Raw genomic sequence first — 19,749 nt, forward strand, 5'->3', positions numbered from 1 at the left:
TTTTCAGCAATACATGTACTTGCATAGAAATAATCACATGAAAATTAGCTAAGAAGTAAGCAAACAAGCACTCTAAAGTTTGTGGAAAATACATCATTATTCTCATTATGATCTAAGAATGGTTCCAGTCTGGCATTACAACCAGAATTTAACATAGCCATGTATGAAGTATTTCAAGCAAAATATATTTAAATATATATTGAAAATGTAGTTGTAAATTAATAAAAAATAGACTTTTTTTGTATCCATCACTTTAAAATTACTTCAACATATTTCTAGATTTTTTTTTTTATTTCTACTCAGATTGCCACAGATGCCACATTTACAACACAAATACAATACAAAAACTTCAAAGTATAATAGATGTTAATAAAATATAAGTTAGATGGCACTGTGTTTTTCATTTCAGAGTTGTCTTTTGTTCTATTAAAACTCACAGGAACCTTGAAAAAAATCTAAAATATACTAGCTGTTTGAAAATTTATTAAAACAGTGTTTTTAGTGTTGAGGATTTCAAAATAAAGGTACAGAAGTCACTACCATGTACTACCAAACTACAGATTGCTGAAATACAGGGAAAACCAAGTAGATGTAACAAAAACAGGAACCACAAAATACTGGAAGCCACAAAATTTTGAGCAAATTCAAGTAAAAGATTCCCTGAATATAAGAAGAAATGAGTCTAATTACTAGTACTAATGTTGAGCAATTTAAACAAGAACAGAGGCTGTCCCTCTCTCTCTCTTTTTTTTTTTTTTTTTTTTTTTTCCCGGAAAGATGTAAGGTTAGCCTGACCTTTCAGTTATCATCATGTTTTCTGGTACAAACATCAGCTCTTTGCAGTAAACAACAGCAACCGTGTCACCTGTTCGAGTCACATATGTAAGTGATATTTGCCTCGGCTGAGCATTTTCAAAGGAAAGAAAACCACACCTGAAGTCAGCTTCTTGAAGAGACGCACATTTTGTAGTTTTATTCTCCAAGATTTGGATTTTCCAAATACACATGCTCTTATCAGCTCTATTTTTAACCTGCCGCTCATATAGGATACTTAAAATTCTGAACATGTTTACATTATCCACCCAGCAGGCTAATGGAACTGCATACCAGACAGTCATGCATAATTCAAATCAATATCCTCAGGCTTGCAACTCTAAGTCAAAGCTGCCTTTAAATAAGCTGGGTGTGACTTTAACATGAATAAAATGTATCTAATTTTTAACCTTTATCTGACAAATTGATATATTTGCAGAGGGATGTCATAACTCCGCTTTAAAAATTGAAACAAATAGAAAATCAGGATAACACCTTTAAGAAACATTTTTAAGGACAAAATTTAGAACTTTCAATTAGACTGAGCGTGAAGGTTACAAATAAAGAGGAGGATAATTATTATATATAATTATTTCTAAAAATGTACAAACGTATACATAAAAACAAATGGTAGCAGAATACTAAATGACACAGAAGGTGAACACAGCAGGATTTCCTATTTACAAATTTTAAGATCAAGCTTTAATTGAATTGGGCATAGGTGATTCCACACTGGAAATCCTATACCCAGCTAAGCATGTCTGCTAGCTTCTCTCTAAGGACCAGAATCAGAATTTCAGTAATAAAATAATTTTGCCTTCGAGTATTCCCATGTGCTTCTGTGAGACCGTGATTCATTCCATCACAGCAGATAACCTTCAAGAATGCTGAAATGACCAGAAGCATGACTGTTATATTGGCTAAGGATTTATTTCCAGGTTAGTTCTAAATAAAGTGGAAGAAAAGTAACTGGAGGAAAAAAGAAGTGACAGGGACAAGACAGGATGGGACTTCCACACTGTGTAATATAAAATCCTCATCCTTTTCCACCACGGAGAATAACCTGACAAGTCCTAAAATTTAGGGTAATTCTAAATCTACAAGTGTTGTAAATAGCACTTACTTTAACAACAGAGCTTATCTCAACAAGGGGAAAACTAAAAAAGAAAACAGATTTTTGCCACCATATGATTTTCATGTCAGATGCATTAAAGTCCCAGTAAATAATATGTACAATTAAAGTGGCTATGAAAAAAAAAGTCTATCAGGGAAGTTAGAATTAATAAAAACACCTTAAAATAAGAATAAATTATATCCTAATTGCTAGACAAAAATGGTTCATCTTTTACACAAACAAAATAGTCATGGAATAATTCTAAGGGAATACTTATGATATAGTTAGAGCATACACCTATGAAATGAATACATATGTGCATAAGGAAAAATATCTACTCTGAACAGACAACAAAACAAAGAGTTAAATTACAAAACCAACATGTTCTTCTTTTGATAAGACTGGATTATTTAAAAACAAACAAACAACAAACAAACAAACAAGAAACAGCCCTAATGATAACTAATCTTTAACTGAGGGGAAAAGAAACTGGTTCCCTCTAGATATTACCTTAATACCAGGAAACAAAATGCCCATACCCAGAAGCTTTAGATCTTAGTAAAAGAAATGCCAAATTTTCAACGTGAGCTCTCAGATTAGCAGAAGTGCTAGGTTCATTGCAGAAGTGATCTTTCTTGCTGATATAGTACTACCTCTTGCGTCTATATGACCTATCATTTTACTAACATGGAACACCTGTGTCAAATAAAATGCCACAAGGAATTATTTCAGCCACAATATACATGTAATCTTTGCCCACTTAATGAATGATCTTAGTCCTTTCATGAATCCCAGATGCAAACAGACCAGCAACTTATTAAAATGGTAAGTTTAAAATAAAATGGAAACTTTCCTGTAATTATTAATGTATGATTTACATCACTTCAGAGACATCACATTGCTAAGGGTGACTTTCTTCAAAGCCTTCACATCACTGCAAAGGGTATTTCTTCAAAGACTTCAAAATGCTGGCAGAAGGAACCTAATTTGTGAGATTGCTTTGCTCACTTGCATACATTAGAAAAAGTCCTTTTCCATTGGAAGGCAGTTTTTTTTTCCTTGTTGTTATTGTGTTTTTGTCTGGTTGGTTGGTTGGTTTTTACCCCCTTTTAGAGTTGATCTAGGAGGAAAAGGAATTTTCATGTCGAAAATCTTATCATCATCACTGACTGATTTTTATTACTAGTTTTCTTCTCTCAGCAGTAGATGACATGCATGCTTTAATATCTTTTTCCAGCATCTCTACTGTTAATCACACAGTAAATCCATAATTTCAGAATTATTAAAATTAATTCTATCGAGCTAGCCTGCGTGTTTTATTTGGTTGACAAAACACTTAATGTGCACAACTTGTATGTCATCTATCTGACTTTTCAACTTAAATTCCTCAGTGTAACTCTTTTCTCTTCCAAACTGTATATAAATTCATCCCAGAATCTCCTTTGCACTTACCTCCCCTATTTACCTCAACAGCTCCATAATATTACCCAAGAAAATTACAAGAATAATATTGAATTACACATGTATTTCCTATATCTATGTATGGACTCCATCCATTCTATATCTCTAGACTCCATTTGTAAACAACATGCTTATCTGCCATTCATGTGGTTAAAGAACCATAACCACAATATGATCATATTGTAATAAGTGTAACATATGATCATAATCTAATAAGTAATATTTCTTTACTATCAGCAACTTTTCAAAATACAAAGAGTAACATTTTCTTGGGAAACAAGAAGTATATAAATTCCATAAAACTGAAGAAAAAGCAGAGCAAAAGTTAATCTTTAAACAACCTTAGTCTTAACAATACTCAGTTCACTAAATCTTTTCAGAAACAGGCATCATAATTTCAAACGCTTAACAGAATTGACTGTCTTCCACTATTATAGAAGAATAATAGGGGACTGTCATAATGCACTAGGAAGGTACTTCAAAACTTAAAAAAAAAAAAAAAAAACAAAAAACAAAAAACACAAGAGAAACAAAACAGAACACATGTTGAATGAAGTTTTCCTGGACAATTCTCTGTAGATCCTTGAATTTCAAAAGCATCATGCACTACACAGAACTACCCCTAAAACATGGATATAGATTACTATAGCAAGCTCTATATATCACTTGTTACGGATATGCATTGAACTGCCACACTCCCCAAGGCTTAAAAACCACAAGAAATTTTCTTGTAAGGGCTTTGAAAACAAGGAACACTCACTTTGATTTACCAATAAATAGGAGGCAGACACACAATAATCAGAAACTAGAATTTTTGTATCATCAGCATTGCATCATTGCCCTTTCTTCTGTACTACATAATGATTTCAAATTACTCCTAAGATAAATATTTTCAAGAGTAGATGTCCACATAATAAAAATCAGAAGCACAAGTAAGCTAGATCAAATAAAAAAAAAAAAGATATAATAATTATAATAAAAAAAAAAACACCTTTTTCTTTCCCAAAAATTTCTAAGTGCATCAAGAACCATAAAAACGAATAGTATACAAGTATACTATCAGCTAAGGTACATGAGTATGAGTAGTAGAATACCTCATAGCTGTAATGTGACTCAGCCCCCAAAACTTTGAAACATTTGGGAATTACTACTCTGAAGTATCTTGATGAATGTACTGTTTGAAGCACGGTGTCTACCTAAAGCCACAGAGCAAAAAGAATATTTTCTTTCAACAGATATTAAACCAAAACAATTTCACAGATAATCTGATAAAGACACAGAGAAAAATGTGTAGTCACCTTCTTCCTCAATATTCTTTCCATTATATTTATTCCTTTAAAGCACGTGGATGGAAAAAAAAGAGAAGTGACCATTTAAGTTAACATCACAACATGACAAATTATTCAACTGAGTTTCACTCTTCTAGTCTCAATACCAGTTCAAAGTTCTTATTCCACCTAAACCATCTTCTTGGCCTGTAATTCTTTGCATCTGAAACATACGGATAGTCCAATTTGCAGAGAACTTCATGGCTATATTTTACTTAATATGATACAACTATACTGTGACACTCACTCCACAATTTTCCAACAGTAAGTCTTCATTCAGACTTGGCTTGAAAACAGATCTGCTTATACGTAAGGAACAATGAAAGAAACTAACCTGGAAACCACGTGATTTACTGAGGGATCCTTTTCTCCTATCTCAGCCTGTACAGTGGCTTTCACCTTTGCTTGACAAGTCTGAGGAAGGGCTTTAACAAAATGGGGAGATTCACCTGCATACCAACTTTGAGGTGCTTGTGAAAGAGCTTTTGGTTATGTTGGGAAGATACTGACATAAAATCACTCTATACATTCAAGTTGCACAGTGAAGACACTTTTCCTGATAAATGAAAACTAACAGGAGAGAAAGAAAAGGCAAAAAGCTGCAAAAAGAATCAGATCCAAGACATTCCAGAAGAACAGTCGCCTTCACGTGCAAAGATTGACACTGAGGAGCAAGGCAAACATATGTCCAACAGACATATCAACATAAAGTGCCGAAAGCCTAGAGAAGAATAAAAGTGGAGAAGATAAACTACAAAAATAACATCATATTCTACCTTCACAATATGGAAAAGATGGACAAAATCCAGTAGCATATGCCTGCTAGTGCAGCAGATTCTCATTTAAGAGAACTTATGTTTTCTCACTGCAGTCTTTTAGTGCTTCCATATGTTTCCAAAAAACCTTGTGAAATGTAAGGCACTTGGGCCAGTCTCAGAAATAGAGCTTCTGAACAAACATGTCTTCAGCCGCAGGGCTTTACCAATTAAGATGTTAGAAAAAGACTTTAAAACAGGTTGGAGATGGAACCTGTGGCCGTACAAAGCTAGTAATCATAAATAAAGCATATCTGAATATGCTGGATAAGTTTTCAACTTTTTCCAGTATGATGCCACTTACTCCAGAATTGGGATCAGTTTCCTTGATTTGCTTGCTAATGTCTGGAATTTTGCACAGCTGTTAAAGAGTGAGACATGCGTTAAGAACAGCATAAACTAACTACATAAAAAAAAATAAAAATCTTTTCTCACCCTCTTCTCCCTTTCATTTCTGATAAGAGATTCAGAGAATCCTGATTGCAAAAGCAAAGAAGAACCTACAGCTTTTGACATTTGCCTGCAAAACACTGATTTCAATACATTTACCCTAACACTTGTAAGCTTAAGAACCTCCACTTTCCAGAATTTAGACCGCTTCATTAAAGAAGATGTATTGTATTTGCCTATGAAGCTTTCAGAGACAAAGACACAACTTGCCTGTATGAGGTTGAGTTTTTAAAGTTCATGAAGTAGCCACTGCTTTGGAGATGAAGAGGCTAAATTAATATCAAACTGTTAATGTTTTGGAAATTGAAATTATCAGGAAAGCGGGGCCCATTTAAGATCACAACCAATACAGACACTAAAAAATACTTCAGTTACCAAAATGCAAAAGAATAACATCAACTTGAAATGTAAAGTCTGTAAACAAATGCACTTTCTTATTTAGGTCACCACTTCACAATAGTCTTCCAGTTATCAGAAATATCTTACTTTGTTATTTAGGCTTTTTTTATTTCCTATTTTTGTTCTTTACTTTCTGAAACTCATGTGTAATACCACAGCCTACACTAATCCTGTACTACCTACTCAACATGATAATAACAGCGTTTGAAAGGGAAGGGAATAATATATAGTATGAATGTTGTCAAAAATGAAAGGGAAGTTATATCAGGATATGTATCAGGAAAAAGGAGAAAAGGTCACTTCAAGTAAGTATCCATATTTTATTGGATAATAAGGCAAAGAACAAAGAATACTTGAGAGAAATAAGGTTTTAGACTGAGCTGACCCTAGGAATCTGGGCCTAAACACAAAGACTGGATTTAGTCTACATATAGTTACCAAGAAATATTGTAATTATACAGGTTTCTGTCTTTTCCATGATTAATAGTTTTAAGTCATTTGTGCAACAGTCAAGCATCTTCTGAACCATTTACATTGCTGTTCTGTACTGTTTTACTTTTATTTCTCATCATCTTGATTTTCTAATGAAACAGATTTTCTTTTAGAGATACTCTAGAATCAAGTCTGTCCGTGAGGAGCTCACTGGGAGAAAAAAAAAATCAAAAGCTTGGAGCCTGCAGACATGCTTGCATCTAAGCACTTTTTTTTTTTTCATTTAAAATATAAATTAAAAGTCATCAGAATCTAAATGCACCAAATGCACTATATAAATATATAAAGTAGATCAGAATCTGTCCATGAGCTGGCATCTGTGAATTAAAATTTTTAAAACATATTTCACAGAACAAACAAAAGTGTGACTAGAACTTTCCATCATCAAAACATACCCCAAAAATCCATAAAATACCTTGTTTTCCTCATTTAATGATTAAAAACGTTATACAAAATTCTACGTCAGTTCTATATACGAAATATACTGAATATACTGAAAAGGAAGATTAATAAGGCCATCTAGAGGAGAAAAGAATGTTGTGAAAACATGTCACACATTTTCAGACTTCAGAATAAGACATTTTTAGAGACACACCAACGGAAAATATATGTAATTAAGTAATTGATAATAAGTGTTTTTTACAATAATATGATCAGATATTTTGGTGATTGTGGTAAATCAAATGATACATCGTACATGTTTTTAGCAATGCAAAGTTTACAAGATGTATTAGTACAGACAAGACTACATTTTTGTCTCTCGCGGAATTTTTGTGCAATGTTAAGTGCAGACATGTCTAAACAAACAAATTTTAAAAATGAAGATTAAAGTATAGTGCAGAGTAAATACTTATTAGGTAAACCATTTATTGACTTCTTTGAAAACACACAGCACACTGTCACAAGATACAACATGTGATAGAGATTAACTGCTCTAAGACAAAGTAACACAGATTTTTCTGAAAATGAAACTTCCCATTTTCATCACTCATTACTCTACCTCTGATGGAATTTTTAATGATATCATCAGAGGCTGATTTACCAGAAATGAGCAGGGGAAAAACAGAGATGAGACAAAAATGAGTTCTCTTCTCATCACTGCACTGCAATGCTATCAATCCCTGGTCAACGTATGGATTGATTGGTGCCATAGGCTGGAAGTGCTGCTGTAATGTTTACTTCTCAGAAGTAGAAATGATAACATACATATGAGGAAACAGAAGAATACAGACACCAGATATATTGACAATTATTTCTCATGTTTAATAATGTACATAGGAAAACACTGCTTGCTCCCCTTCCATTACAAAGAATCAAGACACAGTTCTATCATTTGTCTTTAAATGTCTTATAAAAATAAGTCAATATCATATAAACCAATTACTTTACAAGTTTCAGGGTTCCCATGGCATTAGGTCTCTTATATATGTATGCCACAACCTTAAGGAATAGTAAAGCTTTGAAATTTTAAAAATTACACTGAAACATCAAGAATGTTGATGCTATCCCACTTGCAACAGATGATTTTTAACCTCACCTATTCAGTAAATCATTTCTCTGAAAACATATGAACTGTTTGGTAGTGTTGGCCAGTCTCTCTCTCGATTTTTGACTGCAGACTTTCATATGAGGTTTCCACCTTCTCTTTTTATCAAAGTTCTTGGTTGAGCATCTTTCCCTCCATAACGAGCATAATATAATGAGGCATACTCTGGGTTCTTCTCTAGTCAAACACATTTTTTATATTGTGCAAAGATTCTTGTTCAATATGAAGAACAACAAATTACTAATTACTCTAGTGTGCCACCTTCAGGACACCAAAAAGTGTAAAGTACTAGGCTAATTTGTTGCCATGTCCAGCTCCAAAAAAAAAATTTTTAATACAATTGAACATACTTTTTGAGATCAATTGATTAAAAAAAAAAAAAAAAAAAAAAAAAGAGTTAAAATTAAAATCAGTCTAACTTGCTAGCAGTTGAAAGCTACTTTGCATGACTTTTTGCAAGCATGGAACGACTGCAGGCTATCAAATAAACAACCACGCTGATTCTCCACTTGTAAAATGCTGGAAGAGAACAAGCAGCAGCAAAAGCAGAACACTGACAGCACTAAAGCTGTTTGCAAGTAGAAGTATGTGGTTAAAAACATACAGTTTTCTAAGTTAGTATGTTTTGATAACTTTTGCTTTTTTTCCCTTCCCAAACCCTGAGTGTTCTTTCATTATAATAAATTCAATTTACATACTAATTTTAGTGCATGTGTGTGTGCATATATAAAAATGAGTTTTAGATCCAGCCAGCTTCCTGAATGGAAGAAGTGTTGAGAAAGGATAGCAGCTGGTGACAGCTATCTTTAGCGAGAGAATAAAAAAAAAAAAAAAAAAAAAAAAAGGAAAAAAAAAGGAAAAAAAGGAGGGGGAACACAAGCATTACTTTCCTGCTGCAATGCTTGGACTTGCCAACAGGTTCTTTTGTCTTGCATTCTAACCATGATAAAGATTTCAATACTGGAGTTCTCAATCCTCAGAAGAGAATTAAAGTCAGCTAATATGAATTTTGACTATGTGAGAAGATGACAAAAGACTAGTATTACAGAAACAAAAGGTAGATACAAGCTAAAATAATGACATTAACACTTACAGGGCCAAAGTGAAATGCTCAGATGAACTGAGAACTCTTCACTGAAAAGATGAACTAGGATCAAAAATCTGAACAACTGTGAAATAGAAAAAGGAATGTTATGTGTTCCTTCCAATATGAATCATTCCATGACTATTTCAAAAAGTGGCCTCAACAGTTTGAAAAGAGACAAATACATTATTCTGGGTATCTAGAAGTAGTATTATTATAGAATTTTAAAAATACAATAGAATTTTCCATTTCCTGTTAATATACATCAACATTCCATCTGAACAGTGTCATCAGCCATAGTATCTTATCTTATTCCCCCCAACATGCTGTTGATAAAGCTCAGTGTGTATATGTATATATACATACATATATATGTATATATATATAAACACACACCCCACAGGATACTTTGTTTATGTTTAGTATCCCTTCCTCCTTGTTGTCTACATGACCTTATTACCACCTGACCTCTCTTTTGTGTCTCCTTCCCTGTTTGCTAGAACTCATCTCCCAGCCTTTAACAGCAAAGGAAAGAACTGAAAATTCTCATGATCAGAAAGTATTCCTCTTGACCTGCAACTTACTTTCACATCGTTTGTGTCTTACCACAGGACGCATGCACTAATTTCAAATTGTAGTGACAAGCAGACTTTCATCTAATTGAATAAATAAAATAAAAGAAATAATTTTTTCTAGCTCTTCTGGACCATAGACAACATTTAAGTATAGACATATTTTAATTACAGGTGTCCAACGCTTCTTAGAAAAATCCAGTGTCAAAAAACCCTGCACTTCAATATATTAAAATGCATCCAACAAATATCTTACTGTAATACAGCATCTATATTAGAACCTGACTTTTACATAACTTCAATTGAGCTTGTCTTTCATGTTAGAAAAATGCCTACAGATACAGTTCTCACATGCAGCTATTTTCAAGCACAAAAAGCATATTGATGAAATATTGATTGCAGAATTCTCAGCCTCTACAACAGGCAGCTGCTGTCGCCCTTAGTCAAAATCAAGAGATATATACCACAAAAGGAAACGGTCCCATTATTCACATCCAACTTTTACCTCCATGGATAGTTCAGATTAATCAAATAATTTCTTTTTCTGATTTCAAAAGAGAAAGTGCAGAACGTTCTAGTAATGCAAAATGCAACAACCATAGGCACTGAGAACCAATAACTGATTCCATTTACTTTGCTGTTATGACAGGTTATCAATAAAGGCGTAATGGGTTTTATTTGCATTTCCAATACCACTGAATTCATCAAGAGTTGCCACATTTCCTTCCTAAACAAAAACAGTTTAAAGTAAATTCCCCAAAGAATGAAATGAGTAATGATAAAACTGGATGAAATTTAATATAACAAGATATTATATCATTTGCAGCATTTCTGGAAGCATTTGCAGCATTTCTGGAAGAATACACAATTTTTTTTTTTTTTTTCTTTTGGAGCATGCACACATATAAAAGGTATCTGGATATTTCTTGCTGACATTGATTATTTGCAAGTCAAGCTATTCCTGTCTACAACTTACTTATCCACAACATAACTCTGAAATTTGGAATAAAAGGAATGCTTTTAAATCAATCTTACCTTCATCTATTGAGGCTTCACTACTGTATCCATCATATTCTGCAGACAGGGGACTATATTTTTGTCTGGTTTCCCATACATAGTTTTTTTGCTGTCTGCCATCCACCACTGGCAGCCTGGAACTCTGGGTTCTAGACAAGGCCTCATGATATTTACCCAGTGCTTCATCTTCACTCTCAGATGATGAACCATGCTGATCTTTACTCATATAAGAGTTGTCTGTTTGAATAAAATAGAGCAAATCGACTACAGCTCAAAATAGAATACAAGAAAATAACCATAAGAGGTTATCAGTGAAGATATTTAAGCTACTTCAACTAAAATTTCTGTAATATTTTTAAATACCATCTTTCTGTTATTAGAGATATTGTGATTTTGTTATTTGAGAGCTAATTTTATTTTGGACAAAAACTGAGAGATGGTTAAGCCTCCAAAACATTCTAAATCTTATTAAATAGAGAACTGATCCATCTTTGTAAGCTGCACACACTGAAGTTCTTGAAACACTTCATTAACGAAGAAAATGCTCAAAGTATTTTATGTGAAGTAAAGTCAGTGCTGCTTCACTATCACACTTGGATACCTAATATGTCACAGAAAGGCAACTCCTGATGCTTCACACCCAACTGATTTTTGCTGCAAGCATGCAAAATAAAGTAGAAATTAACCTGATTTATGAGAACAAGCCTATGACAAAATCATTTTAGGATATTTGTGTTAGTAGTGCTTAAATTCACAAAAACAAATGGAAAAATGTCAGTATGGATGTTTGCATGCACAATTTCATTTAACTTAGAATAAACAGCCCCTTGTTCAGTAACTCAAATTAATGCAGATTCTCATTACAGACACCTGGCAACAGCCAAAGATGCACAGAACAACCTAACTGGGTAACTCTCTTATCCCAGTTCCTCTGCAATGCCCGCTTCCGTGGCCAACTTGATCCAACCCACATCTCTGAAGTATGACTTCCCCCACAAGTCAAAGAATCAGCTGCATTTTTAGTTCTGTAATAATAAAGTTTCCCCCTCCCTTTTCCAAACATGGCTTCCATCCATATTTAATATGCTATGCAGATGTTTTGTAGATCTCATGTTCTAACAGGCATTAAATGAGTTCACGTAAACTTAATAAAGGTCAGTATTACCACTGCTCTATGTGAGAAAGCCTACAGTATATAATCTGCCTACTGAAAGCAGAACTCCAAGATGCCCACAACACTGTTGTTATGCTCTTTATTCTGCTAGTGAACATTGTCTAACACGTGACCCAGACTAGCAGAGCCTCTTCTCCTCCCTTTCATGCCCTCATCCTAGTCCCTGGCCTAGCTCATTTGGGCCCCTCAGTACAAGAAGGACATCAAGGCCCTGGAATATGTCCAGAGCAGGGCTACGAAACTGGTGAAGGGCCTGGAGCACAAGTCCTGTGAGGATCGGCTGAGGGAGCTGGGGTTGTTTGCTCTGGGGAAGAGGAGGCTCAGGAGAGACCTCATTGCTCTCTACAGCTACCTGAAAGGAAGCTGTGGGTTGGCCTATTCTCACAGGTAACTAGTGACAGGACTAGAGGGAATAGCCTCAAGTTGCACCAGGGGAGGTTCAGGTTAGAAATGAGGAGACATTTCTTCTCAGAAAGAGCAGTCAGGCATTGGAATGGGTTGCCCAGGGAGGTGGTGGAGTCACCGTCCCTGGGGGTGTTTAAGGAAGGGTTGGATGTGGTGCTTAGCGATATGGTTTAGTGGATGACAGTGGTGGTAGGGGGATGGTTCGACCAGATGATCTTGGAGGTCTTTTCTGACGTTAATGATTCTGTGATTCCATGATTTCAGCTCCTATTAGTTTTCATCTTCACACCCAGCCAGCCTCACTCCTCCGCTTGGGCATTCTGACTAAAGAAGGGATTCAGCTTACTCAGAAATCAGCCATAGGAAATTTGAGTAATTCAACCCATACTAGCCATCTAAGTCTCTTTTACAGTCAAGTTTTTTTCTCTTCCTATTACAGAGGTCCTTTCTTCCCAATTTTAGGTAAGCTTCTATGTGTCTCTGACATTGGAGAAGTGCTTTCCTACATTTAAAGTACATACTCCAATACACAGAAGTGCTAAAGCATTTTTTCCCATACTGGAAACAGCTAAAGTTTTTAAACTTGAAAAAAAAATCTCAGATAGAAAGTATGTCAAATTTCATCCCAATTATTTTAAATTTGGCACACTGTTAAAAGCAACTGAAAGTAAGGTCTTGTAATGGAAAATGTCAGGAAACCTTATCTGCAGATGGTGCTACCATTTCCACATGCAATGCATACATAATTTTAATTTAGTATTTGTAGGAAAACTGTTGCCTTAATAGACTGCTAATGAGCAACTAGATCTTCCAGCTGTAGGCTATCAATTTTAATTCACATCCAACAGACATAGTGCTTCCTATTGTACGGATGGCTCTAAAGCAAATTCAATTCCACTGTTCACCTGTTGAGAATGTCACACTAAGCGGGATATATTCTGGTTAGCAGATTCACTACAAGAGGCTGCTCAGAAGTAGTCTCCTTCACTGCTACGCAGACAAAAATTTTGCATCTCAGATGGCCCTCAGCAGGTTGAAAATTGTCACCTGGGAAGCTTCCACAAATAAAACAGGGCATGCCAGGGCTCAAAGATAATGCTAGACATCAGCACTAGATACATCATTTACAAGGAATGTATTTGCAAATATGAAATTAGGTGAATTAATCAGTCTGCATAAAGTATCAAAAACAGAACAGCATAAATCATGGAAGCAGCATGTTTGAAACAAGTGCTGAAAGTTATGCCTCTAAGAATACACTGATATTTGTAAGCAGCCAGAAGATCTCAGTGATACAGCATATTTTTTGTCCAGTTCGTAACGTAAAAGAACAGGAAAGAGAGGATGTATACTACTAATAAAAGCCATGAAACAAGACCTCTTCAGAGGACCTGTTTAGAGTTAAAACACAAGTTGTCCATGGAAAGATTTTTTAAATGAACAACTGTTTCAGTTTCTTTGACAAAGCAAAACAAACAAAAAAAAAAAGAAAAACACCTTCCTCTGTTATTTAAAAGAATATATATATCCCTAAGGATTTTATGCCTTTCCTTGCCACTTCTCTTTTAATGTTTATACCTTAGTCAGAAGCCTACCTAAAGAGAATTCTTTTTCATAAAGACTTCTATTTATTTGGCTAACACAGCTCATATAGCATTATTAACCTATTGAAACCTATTTATTTACTTATTATAGCAGAGAAAATACAACTTTTGATAGAGAATATACTTTACAAATATTGTATCACATGAGGAAATAACAGATAAGATCACATTTTATGATACAAACACAGTAATCACCTACTAAATCAAATTTTAAAAAACTTAACTGAAATTTTCAGATAAGGAAACACACACCGAAAAAACAAACAAACAACCTAAAACCTTATTTCCTTTAGCAGATTATTCATTTCTCTACAGAAGCAGCATCTCCAGAAAAGCCTGTTGCTTTTTAAAAATTCACTACACAGCCTGCAACACAACTTTGTAAAAACACTGGATTTCACTTCTTGTTCATAAACTTTTATTGCAATACCTTTGTCATATCGCTTAGAACTGGATATTGAAGACAGCACGCACAGCACTCATATCAACAACACACATTTCCTCTGTAAGACTACAACTTTCTTTAAGACAAGCCTTGTTCTTTCTATACTTAAAAGCATTAATTGTCACTTGTCATTCATTCTGTCTTGAAATTACCTTACATATCTTTGAAATACATTCTGAAGATCCGCTATAATGCCAATATAACAGAAGTTCATTTTCCCCCTTTGTTATCTTTGCACATTTTATGCAATGGTTTTAAAATACACAAAATCACAAAAAACACTTTAGCAGAACAAGTCTTAATTTCCAGTATTAATTAATTTCTAGTCTTCGACAGAAGCCACAAAAGACACTTGAGAAAAGGTAAGAAAAACTGTATGTAGAAAAAGAAAAGTTAGAACATAGGAAAGACATTTAATAATCAGTTCCTTTAACTAATACTTTAAAAAGTAATTAAATTCCAAGAAATATCAACATAATTATAAAATGAAGCCCTGACAAAACAGACCTACTTTCATTGACAGGAAACACTATTATTAAAGTGAAATGTGTAAATTATGTGAAAGAAGTAGGAAGTATTATAAGTTTCAGGAAAGGTTGAAGAATGCAGTTTGCTGACAGACTTCTCACCTTTTCCTGCTGTCTTCTTATTACACAGCTCTCCTGATTTATTTTCTGATTTCTCTGAGTATTTCTTTTTACCTATTTTTACAATGGTAGCTGATGCATCACCTTCACTCTTGGTTATAGATTTTCCTTTTCTGTCAAAAAAGGTTTCAGATTTCTTTTCTTTGATTTCATTAATGCAATTGGGATGTTCATTGTGCGTCTTCCTCAAGCTGGAGTTTGATAATTTTTGCTTCTGTACATCAACACATTTTGTTTCTAAATCTTGTGGAACAGTCATACTGTGCACTTCTTCAGAATCATTACATTCAATTCCAGGAGATCGTTGTTTGTTTTTTTTATTCAACTGATTCTTAGAATTATCTGATACTGCATATAGGCAACTACCTTGTTTCTCAGTAGATTCCTCCATCATAAGCTTATTACTTTTCAGGCTACCATCCTTCAGTAACTTATCATTTGCAAAATACCCATTTTCTCCTACTGCTTCCCTTTTGAAAGATCTTCCTACATTCTTCAAATCCCAAGGAACTTCCATATCATCTAAATGACCGTTACTATCTCTGCCTTTCAACTGGCACTGTTTTTTGCCCATGACATGGTCAGATACTCCATCTTCATTTGTACCTTTTTTTACAAGATCTAATGAATTGGAATAATGAGTTTCAGCAATACCATTCTTTGCTTTCATATAGATTTCCTTAGGCTCAGTTAACAATGGTGTGTTTTCCTCTTTACCACCTTGCATAGGTTTATCATTCTGTATTTTGGAGCTTTCATCTTCTGCACGAAGGCCATTTATCATGCTTGTTACTTGTTCAGTTACTGTATCGGCTACGCTGTAGCTGACTTCTCCAACAACACTAGTCAGATCATCTACAGCATTGCTGAGAGTGTCCACCAGAGAAGACACAGAGGGAAGACTCAGATTTTGGTGGAAGTTTCTGAAAAACGCCATTTGTCCAATCTATTCAGCAGCAAAACAATTTTTTTTTTTTTGAAAGATCTTCCGTTTCACAAAGAGATAAACATCATTTCTTCAAGTTCTATTTCATAGCTATTTACTTTTGCTACCTCAAACTCAATACATTTAACAGGGGAGACTGCAGCTTTGCTCTTTCCATTCAACATTCATTGAAAATAATAAGTTAAGTATCAAAAATAAGTATCTTGAAATGAAGCCACAATCAACCAGCAAAATGACAGTCTTCTATCAACTGTAGCATCAACTAGCCATAATAAAATTCATTATTTTCAAAAATAAGACAACTGTGTGAGGAACGAATATGTATTTTTATTCTAACCTGCAAAGAAGAAGTTGTAAGACATTTAAATTATGACCTTTCATGAATGTCACACTACAGTAAGTTTTTAACATACTAACTGCACAAACACACACATAATGGAGAATTCCTGAGCCCCAAATATGTGTTGTATTTTACATAACGTAACATATTTCAAAACACGAAGACTTGTTCTGTAGCAAAAAGTACATTAAGAAGGAAGACTTGATTTCCAGAAGCAATAATTTTTTCTGTCTCCAAAAAAAATGAAAATTTAGCTGCACTTTTTAAAAAGGTGGAAGGAAACAAAGTCTCAAATTTCCTATTCTGTCCTCTGGTGCTTGTCTCTTCTCTCAAAGCAGCTAACAAAGTTCATTCAATACCTACATCTCAGAGGTACTGAAAGTTTTGTTTTGTTTTAACCAAGTCTCCATATCTTTTAGGAGGTCTGCTTTTTTGTTTATAAATATATTATAAGACATTATTAAAAAAGTGTAGAGATAACTTGTTAGCCAATTAAAAAGATCTACTTAGCTTCTGATGTTTTACTTCTTTAAGATTATTTTCCAAGTGAGTAAATACAATACCTTATCCAAAAAGTCAGTAAAGGATTTTAAAAGGCTGAGTGAAAACTCAAGAATTCCACCCACAAATTTACTTGAGAAGATTTAATTGTACACTATTATGGGGTGATTAAAATATGTTCAGGAGTATTCACACAGTGCATGAGAAATATCTAAATAAGTAAATGTCAACTCCTTAGTTGCACAGTGCTTGAATTTCTGTGGCTTGTGAATACAAAAGTTTCTTCCTTTCCACATAATTTAGAATCACAGTAAAGAGTCAACGCAGTATGTTTTCATCACTTGAGCAAAATGATTATCTGAGTATTTCTACACCTCCTTGTAAAAATGCAGATTCTTGTAACTTGAAGCTTAATGTTATATTTCAGATACTTACAAAGTTTATCTCGTGAATTTGTTCTTGTAGTGTATCCAGAATCAAGATCTGGGAAGCCACCAACATTTTCAAAACACATCTTCTTATTAATATATAGGAAAAGTAGCAGCATGAGGATAATGAATACCCCAACAGCAGACAGGAATCCAATTGCTTCAGGAGATACTAAAAGAAAGAGAAAGACACATACAAAAAAACAGTCTTGTAAAAATAAGGCTTGTAAAAGTTTTATTATCTATCAGGATTGGTCATTAATAAATATTACTAAAGTTCCAAGTATAAGTAAGATACAATATACATCGGCTTCTTCATTAGAGTTAATGTTTAACAGTGTTGAAGTTCATCATTTTTTTCTCCTCCGATCATCTTTTCAGAGAATAGAAAGTATCTGGTTCTTGTAAGGGATGACTGACATTGTAAGTAAGAGGTTCTGCTGTAATACTGGACCCCATAATGAGATAGGACCTCAGCAGAAAATGGGGGGATTATCAGCATGCACTAAGGCTGATGACTTTTGATGGAATGCCTCAGAGCATCTCCTCTCTCCAGAAGGGGCAGGAGGTTTGGCTAGCTGGACTCAGAGACAACTCAGAGACAGCACTGCTGGGGAGGGACTGGGCCCTTGCTGGTGAGGACGTTGCCTCTGCCAGCCTTGCTATGCTCAGCTTCTGGCTCCTCCTTCTTAGGGATGAACTGGCCCTTGCCGCTCCTTAACAAACAGAATTCTGTGTGAGCAACAAAACTGAAAGAAAAAGCACATGACTGTACGTTCCTTATCCTGGTATTTGTACCGCTTGCATATAAAACAAGAAAGAGCTATGTGAGATAAAGCATACTTAACTGAAACCTGGTAGAGGAACCAAGGCTGAAGTAGACTGATGTGTCTCAGTGTATAAAATAAAGAACATGTAATCACCACAAAGCAGATAACTGAAAGGGAGTTTTGGGCATCTTTTGTGGGAACAGAATCTTGCAAGTCCATCAGAATCTAAGTATTCACAGCCATAATACCATAAGGCCAAGATTATTTAGGATATTTTTTTAAAAATACAGAACCTGGGAATGGATGTATGAAATGGGACCAATGAGGAAAAAGTAATTAGGGGCAACTTTATTATTTGAAATGAGTCTTCTTCTATTTACAGAAGATTTATAAAGATTTATTGGATTTGTTAATACCATCTGCAAAGCCCTTGGCATTTTACATTAGGAGTTTAATATTGTGTGGCAACATCTCTCACTACATAAAACAGAGCAGGATAAAAGAAAAGTTGACAGCAGACTCTGTGTTTGTGGAGATGCAAAACAGAAAGACGAGAAGCAACAGTCAGAAGTAGCAGCAAAGAAAATCACAGTTGGATATGGGGGCAAGGAGGGGTGGAATTCAGAATAAGAGGGGTTAAGCACTGGAACATATTGCGCCCCTGCAGCCCATGGGTCCCACATGGAGCAGATCTTCACACTGCAGCCCCCCAGTGGGTGGAGGAGCCCCCGGTGGAGCAGGTGGATGTGGCCTGGAGGAGGCTGCGGCCCATGGAGAGCCCCCGCAGGAGCAGGCCCCGGGCCGGAGCTGCAGCCCGTGGAGAGGAGCCCCCGCAGGAGCAGGGGGTTTAGGGGGAGCTGCTGCCCATGGAGGACCTGTGCTGGAGCAGTTTGCTGCTGGGGGATGGATGGATGGACCCCGTGGGACGGAGCCATGTGGGAGCAGTGCTTGAAGAGCTGCTGCCTCTGGGCAGCCCCCGCAGGCTCAGTTTGGGAACGACGGCATCTCATGGGAGGGACCCTGTGTGGGGCCAGGCAGAGAGTGACCGTGAAGGAGCATCAGAGATGAAGCGTCAGGGACTGACCACAACCCCCATTCCCCTGTGCTGTGTGGAAGAGGGTAGAAGAGAATGGATGGGGAAACATGGTTTTAGTTTGCTTTTAGTTTCTCACTGCACTAGCCTGTTAGTAATAGGCAATAAATTACATTAATCTATTTTGTGTCTGTTTTGCTCATAATAATTGGTGAGTGATGTCTCTGTCTTCATCTCAAACCTTGAGTCCTTTTCATTATTTTCTCCCCCTTTTCTTTTGAGGACTGGGAGTGAGACAGAAGTTGTGGTGCAGCTTAGCTGCCCAGCTGAATAAAATCAAGGTGCGCTTTCCTAAAAAACTACAT

At 35.3% G+C, this 19,749-nt stretch overlaps 1 protein-coding gene across 6 annotated transcripts in view; it reads right to left on the reverse strand.

The window, feature by feature from the left end:
- SYT14 (synaptotagmin 14) overlaps positions 1–19,749 on the reverse strand; it is an 82,164-nt gene that overhangs the window by 37,895 nt on the left and 24,520 nt on the right. For 2 of the 6 annotated variants that reach the window (XM_068676182.1, XM_068676183.1), the window contains exons 3-4: positions 17,589–17,753; positions 11,110–11,328 (exon numbers count right to left, since the gene is read on the reverse strand). In XM_068676182.1, coding sequence (XP_068532283.1) covers positions 11,110–11,328; positions 17,589–17,753 — 384 coding nt within the window. Of the gene's footprint in view, positions 1–11,109; positions 11,329–15,348; positions 16,648–17,588; positions 17,754–19,749 lie in introns of those variants that run through there. The other 4 variants (XM_068676180.1, XM_068676179.1, XM_068676184.1 and 1 more) reach the window with 3 other exon arrangements.

This window comes from Anas acuta, chromosome 3, assembly GCF_963932015.1.
Source record: "Anas acuta chromosome 3, bAnaAcu1.1, whole genome shotgun sequence".
Classification (NCBI taxonomy): domain Eukaryota; kingdom Metazoa; phylum Chordata; class Aves; order Anseriformes; family Anatidae; genus Anas; species Anas acuta.